At 43.2% G+C, this 22895-nt stretch overlaps 1 protein-coding gene across 3 annotated transcripts in view; it reads left to right on the top strand.

Moving 5' to 3' along the window:
* LOC142101351 (uncharacterized) overlaps positions 1-22895 on the top strand; it is a 189884-nt gene that overhangs the window by 66265 nt on the left and 100724 nt on the right. For all 3 annotated transcript variants that reach the window (XR_012678984.1, XM_075185776.1, XM_075185777.1), the window contains 3 exons: positions 20637-20781; positions 21389-21547; positions 21946-22141. Coding sequence is in view for 2 of the 3 variants with exons in the window: in XM_075185776.1 (XP_075041877.1) it covers positions 20637-20781; positions 21389-21547; positions 21946-22141 (500 nt within the window). In the remaining variant the exon portion in view is untranslated. The remainder of the gene's footprint in view (positions 1-20636; positions 20782-21388; positions 21548-21945; positions 22142-22895) is intronic.

The following is a 22895-nucleotide window of genomic DNA, read 5'->3' on the forward strand; positions in this document are numbered from 1 at the left end:
GGGAATGCTCTAGGGGGGCAGATCGTTCATGTGTAATGCATTAAGCTTTGTGGAAGCTGATCTCCTGTTTGTGTCCATTGTGGCTGCCCCTGGGTTAGCCGATTGTCCATGAAATGTGGAGACGTCTGCTGCCCTCAATGAGCCATGAAAGTCCTCTGGGTGACATGTTCCAAATGCTGGTATGGTTCACTTATGTGACTCTCTAGGAGATCGGAGTCCATCGATTAAGATTCAGGGTCAACTTCACAAAGTGTGACGGAAGCATTAAACGCTCCTCGTCTATTGAAGACTCCAAATATGTTTTACTTTGTCTCCTGAATATCTGAAAAGGAAAAGACATTCAAGGTTTGTGCCCGGGTACACCGAGTATTTCAGATTCCTCCATATAAACCTTAAGATTATAATAATTTACCCTTTGATACGATCCTGATTCTATCTACTACTTGGATCTGGTAAGTTCTGCCCTTCTAAACATGCTGTAATAAAAAACAAAAGAAGGTATTTTACGTTTAGGATGGAAACTCATATTTAAGGCTTTACCTCTCTGTTTCGGCAGGAGAGTCCAAATTTCATCAGACTGTCCCGGAAACCAGGACTACTTTTTTCCCCAAGTGCCAAGAATGTTTTTAGGGTTTGTGAGGGGAGTTGCCCAAATGGTACATTTCCCCCGGTGTATCTACAGACACTGTGCTAGTTCCTGGCCTCGGGGAGTTGGTGGATACAGACACTGTGCTAGTTCCTGGCCTCGGGGAGTTGGTGGATACAGACACTGTGCTAGTTCCTGGCCTCGGGGAGTTGGTGGATACAGACACTGTGCTAGTTCCTGGCCTCGGGGAGTTGGTGGATACAGACACTGTGCTAGTTCCTGGCCTCGGGGAGTTGGTGGATACAGACACTGTGCTAGTTCCTGGCCTCAGGGAGTTGGTGGATACAGACACTGTGCTAGTTCCTGGCCTCGGGGAGTTGGTGGATACAGGTACTGTGCTAGTTCCTGGCCTTGGGGAGTTGGTGGATACAGGTACTGTGCTAGTTCCTTGCCTCGGGGAGTTGGTAGATACAGGTACTGTGCTAGTTCCTTGCCTCGGGGAGTTGGTCGATACAGGTACTGTGCTAGTTCCTGGCCTTGGGGTGTTGGTGGATACAGGTACTGTGCTAGTTCCTGGCCTTGGGGTGTTGGTGGATACAGGTACTGTGCTAGTTCCTGGCCCCGGGGAGTTGGTGAATACAGGTACTGTGCTAATTCCTTGCCTCGGGGAGTTGGTGGATACAAGTACTGTGCTAGTTCCTGGCCTCGGGGAGTTGGTGGATATAGGTACTGTGCTAGTTCCTTGCCTCGGGGAGTTGGTGGATACAGGTACTGTGCTAGTTCCTTGCCTCGGGGAGTTTGTGGATACAGGTACTGTGCTAGTTCCTGGCCTCGGGGAGTTGGTGGATACAGGTACTGTGCTAGTTCCTGGCCTCGGGGAGTTGGTGAATACAGGTACTGTGCTAATTCCTTGCCTCGGGGAGTTGGTGGATACAAGTACTGTGCTAGTTCCTGGCCTCGGGGAGTTGGTGGATAAAGGTACTGTGCTAGTTCCTGGCCTCAGGGAGTTGGTGGATACAGGCACTGTGCTAGTTCCTGGCCTCTGGGAGTTGGTGGATACAGGTACTGTGCTAGTTCCTGGCTCTGGGCAGTTGATAGTCACAGCAGAGTACCAATTCCTGGCAGTTGGTTATTGCAGGTACAATTCTTGGCAATTAGTGGCCAAATGAGGGCTGCCACCAGAAATTGCAGAGCCCAGTACAAATTTAACAGGCAGGGCCCTCCTCCTCCCTTCTCTTACCCCAACCCCATTTGTAAATTATCTTCTACCCAACATTAACTAGCCCATACAGTAGTTTACCTGCCTCTCTGCTACTTCTTGCTGGATCCTTTTGGCTTCTTTCCATTGACAGCGTTGTGCCGTCATTAATTAGATTTTGTCTACGACACTATAAGGGAGCCTCTTTGTCCGGGAGCCCCTCTCTCTTTGGAAGATGCACACCTGGGGGGCTGGAACTGGAAAAAAATGGCGGCATCCACGGGGGCCCTCTCATCTTGGGAATGGATGTGAGCGCACTACCTACAAAAGGGCCCACTGCCACATCCTTTAAATTAGCATGTAGGCCTCCCTCCACTCCACCCCTCACATCTCAGGCCACAGGCACTGTTATTTTCTGTCTCCAGTCAACTGATAATTGCAGATACAGCACTAGTTCCTGCTTCCATAGTTGGTAATTGCAGATACAGCACTAGTTCCTCCCTCCATAGTTGGTAATTGCAGATACAGCACTAGTTCCTGCCTCCAAAGTTGGTAATTGCAGATACAGCACTAGTTCCTGCCTCCATAGTTGGTAATTGCAGATACAGCACTAGTTCCTGGCTCCATAGTTGGTAATTGCAGATACAGCACTAGTTCCTGGCTCCATAGTTGGTAATTGCAGATACAGCACTAGTTCCTGGCTCCATAGTTGGTAATTGCAGATACAGCACTAGTTCCTGGCTCCATAGTTGGTAATTGCAGATACAGCACTAGTTCCTGGCTCCATAGTTGGTAATTGCAGATACAGCACTAGTTCCTCCCTCCATAGTTGGTAATTGCAGATACAGCACTAGTTCCTGCTTCCATAGTTGGTAATTGCAGATACAGCACTAGTTCCTGCCTCCATAGTTGGTAATTGCAGATACAGCACTAGTTCCTGGCTCCATAGTTGGTAATTGCAGATACAGCACTAGTTCCTGGCTCCATAGTTGGTAATTGCAGATACAGCACTAGTTCCTGCCTCCATAGTTGGTAATTGCAGATACAGCACTAGTTCCTGGCTCCAGGCGGAGAAGGTAAGCTCCCAGCCTACACAAATTATCCCCCCAGGTGCACCATCTGGGTGTCATAATTGCCAAGATGCGGCGCAGATAAAACAAACATCCTGGCCATTGCCCTGGTGACAGCCGGGACGCAGAAGGTGAAAGTGACGCACTGGTTATCATAGCGACGGCTGGGACTGGCTGAGGTGGCTCGAGCACTGCCGCGACTCCTAACACCTGCTGTGTAGTGTATAGTGTACCGTGTATAGTGTACCGTGTGTAGTGTACCGTGTTTAGCGTACTGTGTGTAGCGTACAGTGTATAGTGTACCGTGTATAGTGTACAGTGTACCGTGTGTAGTGTACCGTGTATAGTGTACCATCTGTAGTGTACTGTGTATAGTGTACCCTGTATAGTGTACCGTGTATAGTGTACCCTGTATAGTGTACCATGTGTAGTGTACCGTGTTTAGCGTACTGTGTGTAGCGTACAGTGTAGCGTACCGTGTATAGTTTACCGTGTATAGTGTACCGTGTATAGTGTACAGTGTACCGTGTGTAGTGTACCGTGTATAGTGTACCATCTGTAGTGTACTGTGTATAGTGTACCCTGTATAGTGTACCGTGTATAGTGTACCGTGTACTCCATGAACTCAATTGTATTTTAGAAAACTGACTTTTTTGAGCACTGCGCTTACATTATATTTTTGGACTATCAAATATGCTTTGAAAACACACACTAGAGGGTAAATGTATTAACTAGCGATTCTAGCAAATCGCTGATATTCAGTGATTTTGCCGTAATAATTTAAAATGTGTTTAGAGGCAAAACTTGTCTTTAAACATATAATATAGTTAATACAGTTACCCTCAGATGTGTAAAACTAAAATAGGCCCTTAACAATCTGACATTGAGATCTCTCATCTCTCCTGTGTCCAGGTCTTTGCCAAGAACATCATTCTCCTGGCGGACCACCCCCCACCCCCCACCCTTCCTGGTTAATGTTCCCAGGAAACATGACAAACTATTTCCAGATTAAATTCCACAGAAGGGAAAAAGTTGTTGGACACCAAGGAACTGGCCATTAGGGAACATGTTATTAATGTATAAAACAGGCCGTGGGGAAGGGTTTAGTAATTATACTGTAGCTGCGGTGCTGACGATGGAGCCTGACTCAGCGCATCTCACGGACCCTACAGACACGATGAGTCATCCTTGGGCCTATTATATGCAGTTATAAAGTTATTGTCGTTCTTTACATCTGAGAAATCTGTGTTGTTATGTCTTACATATAGAAACTAGACAGTATACTCATATTACCTGTACACACAATTATTTTCTTACATTGCATTATAAGCTTTGTCCCATTGTGTAAGTTAGACTATAGTTGCTTTGCATTCTGTTTAAGGGACATAAGGAGGATACAACAGTAAGGATCACGCAGCCGCTTAGTGACATCATGGACCTATTAATATGCATCTTTTTGCACAGTTTTTTCCAGAAGACTTTGCTTCCTCTGATAAGAGGAGTAAATGCGTGATGGGCGCTCACATGCAAAAACAAGATTTATTTTTGCGTGATGAAATATACACCATTTGGACAAAAGTATTCGGACGCTTGACCATTACACAGGGACTGTAATGATATTGTATTCAAATACATATACGTTAATATGGAGTCCCCCTTTTGCAGTGATAACAGCTTCCAATTCTTGGAAGACTTTCCATAAGATGTTGGAGTGTTTCTGTGGGAATTTGTGCCCAGTCATTCTGTAGAGTATTTATGAGGTCAGACACTGATGTTGGACGAGAAGGCCTGGCTCACAATCTCCGTTCCAGTTCATCCTAAAGGTGTTCGATGGGGTTGAGGTCAGGGCTCTGTGCGGCCAGTCAAGTTCTTCCACACAAACTCATCAAACCATGTCTTTGTAGTCCTTGTTTTGTGCACTGGGGCACAGTCATGTTAGAATAGAAAAGGGCCTTCCCCAAACGGTTGCCACAAAGTTGGAAGTATAGCATTGTCCAAAATGACTTGGTATGCTGAAGCATTAAGATTGCCCTTCACTGGAGGTAAGGGGCCTATTCCAAACCCTGAAAAACAGCCCCGTACCATTATCCATCCTCCACCAAACTTCACAGTTGGCATAATGCAGTCGGGCAGGTAACGTTCTCCCGGCATCCGCCAAACCCAGACTCACCCATCTGACTGTCAAAGAGCGAAGTGTGATTCATCACTCCACAGTACACGTTTCCACTGCTCCACAGCCCAGTGTCGGTGTGCTTTACACCCCTCCATCCGACGCTTGGCATTGGTCTTGGTGATGTGAGGCTGCATGCAGCTGCTCGGCCATGGAAACCCATCCATTAAGCTCCCGCCGCACAGTTTTTGTGGTTACATTAATGCCAGTGGAAGTTCGGAACTCTTCAACTATGGAATCAGCAGAGCGTTTGTGACTTTTATGCACCATGCGCCTTAGCAGTCATTGACCCCGCTCTGTGATTTCACCAATCGTCTTATTACAAAGGTGGCATCCTATCACAGTACCACACATCCTATCACAGTACCACACATCCTATCACAGTACCACACATCCTATCACAGTACCACACATCCTATCACAGTACCACACATCCTATCACAGTACCACACATCCTATCACAGTACCACACATCCTATCACAGTACCACACATCCTATCACAGTACCACACATCCTATCACAGTACCACGCTGGAAGTCACTAAGCTCTTCAGAACAATCCATTGGGTATCACAAATATCTGCAAATGGAGACTGCATGGCTGGGTGCTGGATGTTACACACGTCTGGCAACGGGGCTGATTGAAACACCTCAATTGAATAATTAACAGTTGTGGCCAAACACTTTTGTCCATATAGTGTATAAATAAGATTTAGAGATCTATATATTATAGGGTGCAAAACTGATTGGGCAGCACAGTGGCCTAGTGGTTAGCACTTCTGCCTCACAGCACTGGGGTCATGAGTTCAATTCCCGACATTGGCCTTATCTGTGTGGAGTTTGTATCTTCTGCTGTGTTTGCGTGGGTTTCCTCCGGGTGCTCCGGTTTAGCTTCCCCGTGCAAATCCGATGTAACAAGGATTGCGGTGGTGTATGTGCGGCCGTTGTACATGTTCTGTTGTCAGCTTAGGATGAAAAAGTAAGAGAAATGCTTTAACCATCACCGCGTATTGCTAAACTGTGCGGCCAGATTCCAGTGAGAGATTGCGGCAATAATTGATTTTCTGTTGCTGAGTTTTAGTAAATAGACCCTTCTAGTTTTCATACGTGTGTCTTGGTAACAGGGCCCAAGATATGAGGGCTCTTACTGCCCCCGGGGCCCTTATTCTAGAATGTCATTGTAACCCAATAAGAACAAGATAATCCTGAAGAGGAGACTCCGTTTACTGGAAATAAGAAAGCGGAGACAGACGTCTAATCAGTCTGCAGCCAGCAGACCATAGAGCTCTGGTTCCTGCATAATATAACGCTGCAATTTCTGCAGATAAGAGGATAATATGCAGCATTTTCTGTCTTATCTGCTGCTCGAGCTAAAATTTAAATAATACAACTTTCCTTTTACAACTATGTCTTGTGCTCAGCAGACATCGGGCCCCACAAAAATACTTCAACTATTTAATGACTCTTTAAGCTCCAGCAGAACAGATAATTGTGCTGATTTTCTGTACATTACAGACTTGTATAATGAATATGTGCTATTATATAGGTCACAGAAACTCTCTGTGGCTTCTAACATCTATAATAAGTTACAGTAAGCAGTGGATCATTCCTTATAATACCCTGAAGTGATGACATCACTGTTTTATAAGCTGTGACATCAGAGTGTTTATAAATATACAGGAGTTTATAGATATATTACTTGTGTATTATACGTTACTACTAGAGGGTGAACGGAGGCAGTGACCTCTGTCGACTCTGTAATGGACACGACTTCCAAGTTGGAATAAAAGGAGAAGTTTCGGGAGTGATGTCGGCATTGAATGACTGTCAGAGAATCTTACTGGAGAAGTCAGAACAGCGCTGGTTATATTGTCAGCAGGATTTCTGTGTCTCCTGAACTAAAACGGTTGTGTTCGGCTGCAGCGGCCCCTGGGGGCCCTGGCTAAGACGAAAGATGGTGATGGGGGACTAACTACCAGCTTTTGTATTGCAGCTGTAACCTTGTTTATGTCTTAAATAAATCACGAGTTTTGGGACATTAAACTGTCTTTTCTTCATACATGTGACACGTGTGTGTAATTAGAAAATAAAAAATGTGGCAGCTGATAAACAAATAATAAGTGAATAATAACATTTACTAAATCTCTGTAAGAACAATGGGACGTTGCTATGGAAACTAGGACAGTGGATGAGTCAAGTAAAAGTGATATATATGTATTATTTATTGATGCAAATAAATTACATATTAACAAGATGATCTTTTGCTGCAAACCAATAAGATGATCACAATTAAAAATGCTTTTACAATTGTGAAGCAGTAACGATTAGTGATAAGAAATTTCTGACACAATCATGAATGTGCCTCGGTCCATATCAGTCCCGTTGTTCCAGATAGACACAGGGAAATCACACATTGGGGAATATTTACTAAGCTGTGGGTTTGAAAAAGTGAAGATGTTGCCTATAGCAACCAATCAGATTCTAGCTGTCATTTTGTTGAATGTAATAAATAAATAACTAGAATCTGATTGGTTGCTATAGGCAACATCTCCACTTTTTCAAAGCCACAGCTTAGTAAATATACCCCATAGAGTCTTGTATACCTGCTTTATTACATTTACCTTATACCTGGTTTATTTTCGGTGATAAACTTCTGTTTAAACTTACATAGTATAACTATCTCCATGTTTACTTCGAGAGTTGCTGACACTATCAAAGACTATGGGCTAAATTTACTAAACTGCGGGTTAGTAAAAGTGGAGATGTTGCCTATAGCAGCCAATCAGAGTTTATCATTTATTTAGTACATTCTACAGAATGACAGCTAGAATCTGATTGGTTGCTATAGGCAACATCTTCACTTTTTCAAACCCGCAGCTTGATACATTTTCCCCTTATTAGTGCTACAAACAAATGATACAGTTATTAGAATCCTCCACTAATCCCGAGATGTCTCGATGATATTATTAGGTATTATATAGGTTTGTCATCCATGTCTAATGCTGTCATTTGTGATTGGCTGCGGTGCTGGATGTAGGTGTGAGTCTGCGCAGCTGAGGAATCGGGAGTTTCACATTACTTTGTCTTATTTCTTAAGCCAGGAGGACTTTATTCAGGGACTGATATGATTGGTGCATTCCTGACAGTGGTCGCAGATCTCTGTGCCCGGATTGGCAGTTACCGTAGTCACAGACAAACCAGGAATATAACGGTCTGAATGTGACTGATTAGTAATGTGCGGTCTCCAAAGTTACCAGCGGTGTTTGTAGCGAGAGATGATGGGACTATAGATGGCAGCGCCCATGTATACGTGTATAAATATACAGAGGAGGTTTGTGTTCTTCACACAGTAAACTATATCCATATGTTTTACTGACAATGGGGCACATTTATCATTAATTGGCAAAAGTGAGAAATAGTTATCAATCCTTATTGCATGGATAAGGATTGAACTATTTCTCAAATTTATTAAAAAGGGGTCACAGAAACAGCAGTTCCGAAAAACTGCTGTTTCTGTGATAGAAAAAATCACACTTACCCCCCTCTTCAGATGCGCTGTCTCGGGATCTCCTCCTCGTTCCTCTTCTTTCGTCAATTGCGCATGTGCAGTGCACACAAAGTCCCCACTCTGTCTCTGCAACTATCGTTGCAGAGTGAGCGCGCTGAGTGACAGGGAGGGATCATGTGATCCCTCCACGCATGCGCTGTCCAGCTCTGCTCTTCGTAGCACAGCTGACAGCAGTGAATTTCTTCAATTAGGATGATGTATGCCAGCTTCAGCTGGTACATTATCAAGACAAGTCTTGTTAGATTGCGGCCAGGAGCAGTCACCATTCTGTTGAATGGTGACTGCTCGCAAAAACAATCAGGAGTGCAAAGCAGCAGATATCCATGATATCTGCTGCGATGCCCCCTTAATAAATTTGCGGAGGGCACATCGGGACTTTAATTCCACGGTAAGTGCACAATAGTGCACTACCGTGATTTGTTAAATATGCCCCAATGTGAGAGAAAATAAACTACATGTATAAATAGAACATATTTTCCATGGGAGTAACGCCGGCAACTTCGATCTCCGCGGTGACTGTACGCGGTATCTCTGAGATAGACCAAACCGCACTGCGGAGACACTATTCATCTAGTGGCAAGATCATATTTATGTATATAGTGCCAATCATATAGAGCAAGTACATTTATTCACATCAGTCCCTGTGTCACTGGAGCTTACAATCTAAATTCTCTATCACACACACTAGGGTCCATTATTGTCAGGAGCTAATTTACCTACCAGAATGTATTTGGAGTGTGGGTGGAAACCGGAGCACCCGGAGGAAACCCACGCAAACACGGGGTGAACATACAAACCCCACACAGATAAGGCCATGGTTAGGAATCAAACCCATGACCCCAGTGCTGTGAGGCAGAAGTGCTAACTACTGAGCCACCGTGAACAAGAAGTCAAGAAATGGTTTTGTAGCAGATAGATGTGGAGCTTGTGGCAACGGGCCTCACATTCATCTATTGGCTGCCTCGTGTATAGATAGTGTAGGGGATATTTGTCTAATGATATTCTACAATCCGTCTTCACTCTTGTTCTGTAGGGCGAGATTCTGTCCCTCAAGATAAACTTATATCAATGCTTTTATCTCCTACAAATTCAATCACAGCCCTTAGGGAACCAGATGCAGAAACAAATTCTCTGTGTGAAGAGTCAGAGGTCACCTGAATATCTCACCCCCACAGTGATTTATCTGCTACATGATAAAGGACTGTACATTTGTGGCAGTGTCTGTGCTCTGTACATCACATGAGATATTATGTAACAGACTCCAAACAAGTTACCTGTGATTGTATCATTGCTGAGAAGAGATGGCTACAAATAGACTCTCACTGCCTGTAACCTGTTACTTGTACAGCAGTTTGATGCACATTATTATAATGTCTGGACTTAAATATTGGTTGAAGGAACTTTAAGGGCTCATTCAGGCGAGAGCTTATCCTGCATTCATTTAGGATTTGCTCATACAGAGAGTTATGAGTAATATGACCTATCAGGGGCACCTCGGTCGTGTTGCATTAACCTATCACAGAACGCGATGTAAGCAGCCCGCACGGAATATTGTGCAGACATCGGGGTCATTGATCATGGTGAAAAACGCGCCAGGCGTGCTTGCTTGGTTTATTGGCGTTTAAGGATCACCCACGGTTTCTACCATAACGCGTCAGATTATTATTATTATTTATAATTATTATTACCATTTATTTTATATAGCGCCACTAATTCCGCAGCACTGTACAGAGAACTCACATCAGTCCCTGCCCTATTGGAGCTTACAGTCTAAACCCTAACACACACACACACACACACACACACACAGACTAGTGTCAATTAAGATAGCAGCCAATTAACCTACCAGTATGTTTTTGGAGTGTGGAAGGAAACTGGAGCACCTGGAGGAAACCCACGCAAACACGGGGAGAACATACAAACTCCTCACAGATAAGGCCATGGTGGGAATTTGAACTCATGACCCCAGTGCTGTGAGGCAGAAGTGCTAACCACTGAGCCACCGTGCTGCCAACTTATAACTTACTATTTGTCTGCACATTTAAGAACAGAACAAAAAAAACCATGAAGAATAAAATACTGCTTGCATAAGTATTAGACCCCTGCAAACTAGTACTTGATAGAAGTATGTTGGGGTAGTTTCTACCAGGGTTACATACTGATTGGGAGTTATTTTTGCCCATTTGTTATAGCAGATTTGCACCAGGTTGGTCGGATGACGCTTGTGGATTGGAATTTTCAAATATTGCCATAAATTCACTATTGGATGAAGATCTGGGGGTATATTTACTAAACTGCGGGTTTGAAAAAGTGGAGATGTTGCCTATAGCAACCAATCAGATTCTAGCTGTCATTTTGTAGATTGTGCTAAATAAATGATAACTAGAATCTGATTGGTTGCTATAGGCAACATCTCCACATTTTCAAACCCGCAGTTTAGTAAATACACCCTCTGGACTTTGACTAGAATGTTCCCCTTTTTGTATTTGTATTTGTATATTCACCGTCTTGTAACATACAAAAATATGTGTAAAGGTTTTCATACCATGAGTGACAGATACCCCCAGTGTTGCTTTGACCTTGTCTTTGGGATCATTGTCCTGTCTCCCAGGTCGTCTCTCAGTATCTCCCTGTATTTTGCACCATCCGTCCTTCAGTTTTTACAAGCTGCCCGGTCCCCACAACATGACGGGAGACCCCCACACTTCACTGTCAGAAACTGACCTCTGTCAGTGATTCACAGATAGAGGCCAATTGTTAGGGCGATATCTGTCATCTGTGTGAACCTAGACTTCCACAGCACAGGGATTGAATACTTATTTAAGCAACAATTTTACTTTTTAATTTTCTAGTAAAATGAGTTTGACAATTTCGTTTTTGAGCCTATTGGTTCACAATAAAATTACGGTATTATTATCTGGAACAATCTGTGTAAGTATCACTTGTAATATTGACAAATCTGTTCACTTTTTAGGGGGGTTGAATACTTTTTCAAGTAACTGTGACGCAGGGACAAACTCTCCTGAACCTCATCTCGTTGTGTTTATAATGAGCTCCCATTTAGATGAATGTAAGTTTCTTCTGCGGTGACGATTGTGTGACGCACGGACATGGAACGAGACGCGTTATAAGACACAATATAGTGTTATGTTAGATGCACATAAAAGTGCAAATTTGTCTCATTGGGAACAATGATCTTTACTTCCAAAAATCTTTACATGTAAATCGCATTAGAAATGCATATTATATACAGAATGTTAACGCTGACATGAATGTGGCCTAAGTGTGAAATAAGATATGGAAGCAGAATTTATTATATTACAGAGCTGCACATCCTTCATCTGCTCTGTGACCTCTGGATCTGACATCCATATTTCATAGGGCTGATTACAGAGCAGCTGGGATTGGTCCCCTCTTCCCGCTGTGCTGCGGTCCAGCGTTTCCGAATTCCAAGGCCAAAGCCATCCAGACCACGGGGGTCCCAGAGATTGTCACTGAGAAGTGGGGGAGTTGGAGCTCTGTGTTTAATGTGTGATATTCCCATGTGTGTGTCTGCATAGAAGTACTAGTGTTATACCCAGATGGACTGCTCTCCTGAGCTCTGTGTACCAGGGAAGATGCTGCTCTTACTCGGTCAACTTTCCAAACTTTTGTGTTATTTTTGTTTATAAAGAAAAATAAAAGTTCACTCTCCGACAATAGGTTGATTTTTACATTGTCAGCACAAGGTTTATAAACTTCTCTTCTATGTTATACTGACACTATCCCTATTTAAATGATCGCTAAACCTATAATCCATTAATGCAATATAAAAAGTCGTCTTGTAATATGCAACCGAGTATATAGGTTTTCATACCATGATACACTCCTCTGATATCAACTATTTTAGGCTTCAAGTGTTACGAGCCGCGGCGGCGCTTCCTGGTCCACCTGAAGTCCCGGCCGTCACCTTGACGACCGAGGCAACGGCCGGACGCTTCCTCTGCAGCGCTGCGTCCCGGCAATGAATGAAAGCCGGGCGCATGCGCGAATTGGCCCCACCAGCCTGCGGGCTAATGAATTTATGAAATAAATGAATTATGCAGGGGGCTGCTTGACTGCAGAGTCAGGCTCTGATTGGCTGCTTGTACTATTTAAGGCAGGGAGCGCTCAGCCTCCCAGCTGGTTATAGCTTCCAGTTCCTGTGTTGCTGCCTGCTGCTGTACTCCTGTACTTTTGGTGTTAAGCCTTTGGATTGATCTCTGCCGTGTATGACCTCTGCCTGTTTGCCTGTGCCCTTGACCTTCTGGCCTGTACCACCGTTTCTGCTGGTTTGCTCGTGACCTCGACCCTTGGCGTGTTCCCTGACTATTCTTCCTAGCAAGTGACCCCTGACCTCGGCCCGTCCGTTGGAAGTGCTGCCTGTCATTATCCTCTGCTCCTGGGTTCCCTGCAGCTGATACACACCACACAACCCTCTGTAGTCTGCAGCCAAGTCTGTCCCCACCACTAGGTGCTCCAGCGAACACCTGACTATAGAGTAGACTCAGGGTGGTGTTGTATTGGTTGGACGGGTTCCTGACATCAAGTGGGTTTATTGAAAACTAGTAACGCTCAAGCGCTTATATTTCACAATTTGATTATGTAGGTGGGTTGGTGTTTACAGGCAGAAGTCATTGGATAAAAGGCTTCCCCCGCGTCTAAACGTCCTGACTGAGCAGTGGGGATTTGTGTTGGTTTTAGTCTGTTAGAAATGATATAAGTGTGTGTTGTACTAGGATGGAGCCTGCAACACAATGCACACATGTTGTGAATAGGGCATCATCATCATCATCATTTATTTATATAGCGCCAACATATTCCGTAGCGATTTACAATTGGGGTCAAACATATGTAAACTAATAAACAAACTGGGTGAAACAGACAAAGAGGTGAGAAGGCTGCTCGCAAGCTTACAATCTATTGGACAATGGGAGTTTAACTCACGAGGTTAAGTCTAGTTTGCAGTCGGTCCAGCCAGACAGCAAAGGTAAAAGTGACTCATAAGCTAAATGATCCTGTCACACAACAATGGTGATCAAGGGGTAGTTGTATAACGGGTGGTAATGGGGTAAGGTAGTGAGGTTAAGAGGGTGGGTGAGGAATATTATAAGCTTGTCTGAAGAGGTGGGTTTTCAGAGAACGCTTGAAAGTTTGTAGACTAGAGGAGAGTCTTATTGTGCGAGGGAGAGAATTCCATAGAGTTGGTGCAGCCCGAAAAAAGTCCTGTAACCGGGAATGGGAGGATGTAATGAGGGTGGATGAGGGACGCAGATCTTGTGCAGAACGGAGTTGCCGAGTTGGGAGATATTTTGAGATAAGAGAGGAGATGTATGTTGGTGCAGCCTTGTTGATGGCCTTGTAGGTTAGTAAAAGTATTTTATATTAGAAAACAGACAACCAGTGTAGAGACATACAGAGTGATTCAACAGAGGAATAACAATTTGCAAGGAAAATCAGTCTTGCCGCAGCGTGCAAAATAGATTGTAGGGGTTTGAGTCTGTTTTTGGGGAAGACCAGTAAGGAGGGAATTGCAATAGTCAATGCGGGAGATGATGAGTGCATGAATTAAGGTTTTTGCAGTGTCTTGCGTGAGATATGTGCGGATTCTGTAAATGTTTTTTAGATGTATGTAGCAGGATTTAGATATAGGGTTAGATTTACTAAGCTGCGGGTTTGAGAAAGTGGGGATGTTGCCTATAGCAACCAATCAGATTCTAGCTATCATTTTGTAGAAGGTACTAAATAAATGACAGCTAGAATCTGATTGGTTGCTATAGGCAACATCCCCACTTTTTCAAACCCGCAGCTTAGTAAATCTGGCCCATAGAGTCAATGTGGGGAACAAAGAATAGGTGTGAGTCAAGGTATGATAGTGTATACAGACTACAGAGATGTAGGTAGGGGCAGTATATAGATGTAGGTAGGTGCAGTATATAGATGTAGGTAGGGGCAGTTAATAGGGGGCTCTAAGCAAGAGCTAGAATAGAGATAACAAACAACAGACAGTATTTTCATATCCTAAATAAAACAACAATGTACAAATAAATAAACTGATACATTCCTAAGAATAATAATAATATTAAGGATCTCTTTAGGCATCTGACAGTGTCAGTAAAACTCTACAACTGGCTGATCGTGGGAGTGGGACTTTCATTGCGCTCACATAGATTTCCAGCCAAAACTATATTTATTTATTACACTCTTTTTTTGCCTTAAAGTATTTGAATGTTCGTTTCTGGTATCCGAGGAATCTGGTCTGAAGATCTGGGATAAATTCCTTCTTCTATATACGACAAAGTTATTAGGACACTTCCAAAATACAATTATACGGTTAAGTATTAACATTGATCCCTCAGTTTCAGTCAGACCGGTGGAGCCGGTAAACAGGAGCAGGTTTGGGATGCAGTTCCTGCACAAATTTTTTTGCTGTAACAGAGTTCCTTTTAAGGGGTTTCCTACAGTCTTCTTTGTAACATTGTGATACTACCACATTCCAGTCACTTACATTATATATATATATATATATATGTATCGCAAAATTCTTGTTATATGGCAGATCGCGACCTGATTTGGGCAGTTTGTGGGTGGGGCTTCATTTGCCCCACCCACAAACTGGGTGTGTATCAGTGTTGGCATGTATGCATATAGTACATTACAATGGGAAAGAAGAGGTCTCACAAAGATCAGGGGTCTCACAACTTGTAAAATTGTTGCTTTGCGCTCTCTGGAAATGAAAATCTTATTTGAGAATCTGCTGTTCAGGGCGACCCTGCACAATGGATTTTTTTTGCTAATAAGTCGGAATTTCCAGAGTGCGCAACTAATAGTAACACAGAATCATGTAGGGAACTGCGCAGTGCGCAGACCGTGCTGATGTCACGACCAGTGCTGGAGGGTTCAACAAGTATCATTAGATATATCCATAGTATAATAGAGGTGGGTGAGGTCGCAGGTGGGGGTGGAAAATCTAAATAAATGCAAAAAAACATTTACAAGCGACACCTCGGGCTCTTTCCATCCCTACATTACTATAACAACTACATAACTTATAACTATATGAAATGATCATCATAGCAATATGTAACAATATATAATATAAATATTATTTATTACAGAACACAATTATTCAGAAGTCGGAGATCATTCCATGTGGCAGCGTTTGTAAAACCATTAGTGATATTTTTTGTTATGTCCGTTAGTTCTTTATTATTATTATTTGTTACAATTTAAATGTGAGACAATTACAGGTTGTTTAAAGGGCATGATTATAACTCTGATGCTCTTCTGTTCATCCATATTCCCATATTAACTAATATGTAGAGAGAACTACACTAAATTATAACTCTCCAAATGTTTCCTCAATTACAATGGAGTAATTCATTTAGTTGGGAGGTAATTGAATAAAAACCGCACATAGTGGATAGAGATGGAATAGATTGTAGTCATGTTTTCATTATAATTTACCTCTCATACTTGGCTGAAAATTGACATATCACCTGTTTAGCCTAAATACCAGATAACTAATTAGCCCAAATATATCTTCATAGACCAGATAAATGATAGTGTAAGTCACCTGTAGACTCTCCTCCGCCCTCCCGTCTGCCTCCTCTGTTCCCCCGGCCTCAGGCTGGAGCATCCGGTGCTCACACATTCCTCAGTACCGCAGAATTTGGGAATCCCGCTGAGTAATCTCATGTGAGGGGGTCATATACACTGTACCATTCTTACTATCTGGGATTTAGGAGGGGACATACTTTTTTTACAGGATAACTTCACCCCAAAAATTAGAGCCCAGATTTTGGTGGAGTTTGATGAGATATAATAAAAAACATTCTCTGTTACCAGAACCGCCTGGATGATGGGAGGGTACATTTTTTGGGGGATTGTATCTGACGTACTTCTCCTAAACATCTACAGTGTGACATTTGATCTTATTTAAGATCTAAACCTTCATGTTTACACTTCATGAGCCCCTTCTTGGAAAAGTGTTTCCAGTTATGGAGAAGAATTGATAGAACATTATAATGTATCAGTAAACGTGTTAGTTGTCAGTACATTTTTTGCAAATTGTCAATAAAACATCTTTTCAACTGTGTCCCACTTCCGGCATTGGAAATTTAACACTTATTTACTATATTAGTGTTATAGCAGAAAGATGCATCCTTTTCCTTTATATCCCATTTCATATATCACTGTATGCTACAGTGTGATCTCTGACTAGCAATAGCTGCAATATGTATCGCCACCTTGTGGACATGTCTTGAGATAGCATTCAAAAAAGACAAACCTATAAATAGCGCTGATCAAACTCTAAATAATGTAAATTTGATTTAAAAAATGTGACAAAGTTATTTACAAGTTTGATAAATTAAATTATTAAAACCAAGTCACTAAAAATACATATATCAAAAAGCTGTAAACCTGTTAAATATGGCAGACGTAGATATATACACAGTCCGGGCACCAATCCGGTCGGTACAGGGAGTACAGCAGTATGGGGCCCCACCAGCCCTGGCCCAAACAGTCTTATTGGGGAGGGTCCCCACACAGTGCAGGGATGTAGCAGCTCCTGAGATGTGAGGGGTGGTGCGGGGGTTAGACCTCTGCACTGAATTAAGGATGCAGCTAAAGGTCCGGCACTCGGACAGAGAACGAAAACAAGGCATACTGTCCACCTCACCCTGAATGTCAGGGAGACTCCCTGAATTAGGGGTGATCTCCCTCACTCCCTGAAGAGTCTGGCATTCTCCCTGATGCTCAGCCAGTACAAGACGTGGTTGGCTTCGCCATCTGTCGCATGATGACACAGTTCACAAACTGTGTCCTATGTCCATGTATTGATGCCTATGGAGGTGGCCATTTTCATGGAGACCAAGATTTAATCAAAGACTGACAGGTAAGACAACATGACTTCAGTAATGGAGACAGAAATGTAAAAGACACTTCAGTCTCTAGAGATTTATTATCTGCTTTTCTTTAACACATAGTTGCCTACTCTCCTGGAATGTCCGGGAGACTCCCGCATTTCTGGGAGACCTCCCGGTTCTTGCCGCCGCAATAGATAAGTGGCGGGGGGGGCGCTGTAATTGGCCAAAATTGTGACAATCGCTTAGGGGCAGGGCCAAAATGATGTGATTCATCAAGCCCCGCCCCCGCACGCCCACCTCCCCAGGATCTCCCTGAAGCCAACGAGGAAAAGTTGGCAAGTATGGGTTAGATAGAACCGGGGATGGAGGGGGTTACTGGAGAGATGGGGGAAGGCAAATGTGTAGGTAGAGGATAATTTAAAATTGGAGGTGGGGTGAGAGAAGGAAGGGTGGGGGGCCCTGTCTGTATTATCTGTACTGGGCCCCACAATTTCTGATGGCAGCTCTGTATACAGTCATATGTCCACATTTCCCACGTGTATCCCCAATAAGGTACATTTTGTGTTTGAGGCATCGTTCAGACTGCCCCTGTCATATAACAACGATCTTTTAATTGATGAAACAATTTATCTCTACAGATGAACTCAGAGTAATTATTCCTTGTATCTTGTTATAATGATTAATAATCCTAAATCCTTCCTGTAAACCATGTTAGATTTAATAGCCTTTTAATATTTTGTTTTTTTGCAATTTTATTCTAATAGTTCTCATTATTTTTAAGCATAATTAATGATACTTTTTCTTTTCATAATTTTTGACTCCTGTTTCAAGCTTAATAAACGTATCAAACAAACGTGTGAGTCAGTGAAGTAAATCACTGTGAACATTTGTTATAATTTAGTGATCCAATTCTACGTAACGGGCGTCATCCACAATGTAAATTACGGCTTGTTCCCGATGTGCTCAGCTGGGCACAGTCCCTGTCTTTGACCCCTCCATGTCCCGCTGCTCTGCATGGACACAGGTGTCTGTGCAACACAGCTGGATGGGAATTAAACGCGGTGATTGATGGGGAGTGCCGGCATTCCTCTCCACGCTGGGAACATCTTGCCTGTGGCCCCTGTCCTGTCAGGACAAATATGCATATAGATATGTATTTAGGAAATAAACTGATTTATAGATTATTTATCAGGCGTGATCCAAAGTGCAGGAATGTCAGTTTATCCATAAATTATATCCTGCTGATAGCACTAGGGCTGCGGCTATTGGAGAGCTACAGAAACAGGGCAATCCTTAATCCATGGCATGGCAGCTGCACCTCCCAGTGGTAGAATTACTGTAGATAGTTCCCTTGGGCTTCGTCCGTCTCCCTCATCCCTAATTACATCCATGGGCAGCACAGTGGCCTAGTGGTTAGCACTTCTGCCTCACAGCACTGGGGTCATGAGTTCAATTCCCAACCATGGCCTTATCTGTGTGGAGTTTGTATGTTCTCCCTGTGTTTGCGTGGGTTTCCTCTGGGTGCTCTGGTTTCCTCCCACACTCCAAAAACATACAGGTAGGTTAATTGGCTTCTATCAAAAATCTCCCTCTCCCTCTCTGTCAGTCTGTCTCCCCCTCTGTCTGTCTCAACCTCTGTCTGTCTGTGTGTGAGTGTGTGTATATTAGGGAATTTAGACTGTAAGCTCCAATGGGGCAGGGACTGATGTGAGTGAGTTCTCTGTACAGCGCTGCGGAATTAGTGGCGCTATATAAATAAATGGTGATGATGATGATGTATCTCCCCCTGGACTCTGCAAAAACATATTAATGCCAGTTTATCATACAGAGATGTGAGCACAGTTGATGTCTGAGGCCTCAAGTCTCTTAACAATTCGATGGGTCAACATGATCCTTCAAATCTGGATATTGTGCGAGTGACCGATTCAATTAACTTTATAATTATTCTTTATAAATGGCGAAGATGTTACGTAACAATGTACATTAAGGGGACTGTGCTGTTATCATTATTTATATAGCGCCAACATATCTACAGCCCTGCAATATCAGAGAGGTTTATTCTGAAACATCAATCGCTGCTCCGGAGGAGCTTACAATCTAACTTCCCTAGCGCCACAGACCAAGGTGAGTTTAATAGGTTACCTACTAGTATGTTTTTGGACCTCATTCAATGCGAGGGCAAATTGGATCTATAATAATTTTCAGGAAAAGTCTTTGTAAAGGATAATTCCACACAAAACGTAAATAAATGTTCTACTTTAAGATACAGAATTCATACTTTATGGCACTTCTATGGCTGCCAACAGATTCATTTCTAGAGAGAACATGTATCTAAGCTCGTCATGTCCATACAATCCATAGAGATGTCATTACTGAGCTTTGTTAGCAAAAAAAAGTGAAACTGTGTTATCTCCTCAATAAATATCAGTTTATGAAGCCCAGCAAATAAGGATAACTAATGAGAGTCATTAAATATATAGGAAAACTCTGAAACCCAGGGTTGTTCCTGGAAGTAGGGATGTTGGCAATGATACTTTGCTGCAGTCCCCCAATTTCGTGGATCTCCCTCCCACAGTCCAGTGCAGGAGATTTTCTCCCCTCTTCAGTTGGGCATAGAGACAAGTGAAGTTGCAGCGTATTTTTGGAAGATCATTTTGCAGAGGGGCAAAGTTCCGGTGATACAATGTTCGAGTTCTGCCTTTGTAACACTGTTCTGCATAACGCAGTTGCAAATTTCACTTTCTGCAGAATGTACAGAATGTATAACCTTTAACTAGAGCAGGGTAACCATGGTGTCAATTTATTTAACTCTACGGTAGGTTGTAGTAGAAGTTCGACCAGAACGAAGATGATTGGGAAATTCCGGGAGTAACAAAGATGATTGGGGAATTCTGGTTGAAACAGTGATGATTGGGGAATTCTGGTTGAAACAGTGATGATTGGGGAATTCTGGGCTGAACAAAGGTGATTGGGGAATTCTGGTCAAAGCAAAAATGATTGGGAAATTTTGGAGCAGAACAATAATGATTGGGAAATTCTGGTTGAAACAAAGATGATTAGGGAATTCCGGGTGTAATGATATTGTAGCAGCTGCTTTAATAATGTGAAACGCATGTTTCCAATTCCTATCTTATGTTCTCTTTTGTGTCGTTCCAGAGGAGATCAACGTGCTGGAATACCTCACCCTTCACTCCGCAGAGCTGGGTAACATCTCACTCAGTTCAGAACGTTCCTGTCTCTCTCTAGATTTGGGGCAATACTCTACTCTCAGCATTGCCACCAGAACGGCGTTTGGGGACAGGTAAGAGAGCAGACATATACTGGCAGGTATCTTGCACTTAGAGAGGTAGGTCAGGGGCATTAATGTACAAGTGCCGTATAGTACGGTCAATCAGACGCAAGCTAAGCACGCCCCGATCAGATGTGTCCTATTTGAGTTACACGGAAACACCCTTAACTGCGAGACGTAAATGTTGGTGTCTGTATAAACCAAGTGTAAGCTCTGCGGTCGATGTGATGATTGGGTCTGGATATAACTACGCTAGATGTAAGATTGACCCTCATGTGTCACTCAGGATATACCCTCTCTGCTCAGACCCTACATCAGCCGCTGTCAGTTCCCAATTCTGTAAATGAGCGAATTCAGTTCCCCCCGAAGTACCGCAGCGCTAAAACTATTACCGTTATTATGGTAGTTTTAACCTGGCATTAGAACTCACGTAATAACGGTAATTATGCACGGACCACGTTACTTTTAATGGTAATGCGGCCAATTGAATACCGCCCTATGTGTACAAATGTGCAGTTACGCCGCTGTCTCTCTGCACTAATATCGTTACTGTTCGGTTGATACAAATCTGCTACATTTTCGTGGGTTTTTTAACCCTTTCACGTTCCTCCTCCTGCAGTTTTGCGGATGAGCTGGCCGTACTGATGAAGCTGCGCTCGCCCCTCCAGGACAACGCAAATCTCGTCACCATCTTGAGTCTGCACGGTGAGGTTCTCTTCCAGGTCCGAATGAACCCCAACGCCGTAATATTCATCTCCAGCCGCTGCGGACACTATGAGTGAGTGACACTTCCTCTCCTCGTGATATGATGCGCTATATACTGAATATATATTGTTTGTAAGCGTCGTGTGTATGTATATTGGTAACAGAGGCAAATAAAACACAAATATAACATACACAGCTGCTGGACAGTTTATAGATTGAGACAGCGACTCGGAAATGGACTGTCTGGGAAATATGACAGCGTTTTGTGAGCAACGTCTAAATAACATTGGGAATAAAAACAACTGTATATATACTGTTGGATATATACTTACCAGGTTTAGTTCCACTGTAAACACAGGCACTGGGGCTTATGCACATAGTGTTTAGGAGATGTCTTCTCAGAAGTGCCGTTAGGGTACACAGAGCTGATCCCTATCTTTGTTCCCCATTGATTGTCCTTTGTCCCCACAGATTTCCAGTCTCTTCTCTCACTGACGGACAATGGCACAGGGTGGCGCTCTCGATCTCAGGCAAAGGCGTGGCGCTCTACGTGGACTGTAAGCTGGTGGAAATGCTGCCGTGGTCTAACTTTCTAGGACTGGGGATCCGAACGGATGGGATTCTGATGCTTGGGGGGCTTATTGACCCATACGAAGTTCCTTTTAAGGTAACTAAAATAAATATTCCATCTGACGTACTACGTAACATATGACGTTGCTTTATGTATTGATGGTGATAATTGAAGGGGTAAGTTCCCACCCCACTTTTAGGGCTCGTCCCCTGTATAGTAATAGTGTTGTGGTTCCTCTGTGTTCTGCCATAGTCACCATGTAATCGGCTCACGTCTGATTGGACGTCTGATGAGCTGTCCAATCAGACGATGCATTCACTACAAACCTGGTCTCCCTGATGGTTCACAAGCTGATTACAGGGTAACTTTTGGGATCCCTAAATTACAACACTAAGAGACTGGGAAAGGGCTGAATAATGAAAACAACACTTTAAATAGACACCAGAGGTAACTAAAACAGTAATCTAGGGACTTCAAACACAAGTAAACTCAGCTCAATAAAAATATTATTTAGTATTTTCCGCCCTCGAAGAGAACTTGTTAGATACTAATCTGGGATTCATTTGTGTATTGTCAAATAAATGTGTTTCCTACCTAGCCTGGCGCACCTGGGAGAGAGCAGGATATAGAGAGCGCTGCCTGGGCGTTGTGCTCTCTCCTGGGTCTGCTGTGAGGACGCCGGATCAGATAATAGCTAGCGGGCCACAGGGCAGCATGTCCAGGCCACATGTTGCTTGAAAAAGTAGAGCAAAAGCCACGTAAGCTTACAATCTAAAGGTAAAAGGGGGGCAAGTGAATGGATCAGGATGCGTTATAAAAACACACTAGCAAACACAGCAGAACATTCGTA

This window comes from Mixophyes fleayi, chromosome 9 (genome assembly GCF_038048845.1).
Source record: "Mixophyes fleayi isolate aMixFle1 chromosome 9, aMixFle1.hap1, whole genome shotgun sequence".
Classification (NCBI taxonomy): Eukaryota; Metazoa; Chordata; class Amphibia; order Anura; family Limnodynastidae; genus Mixophyes; species Mixophyes fleayi.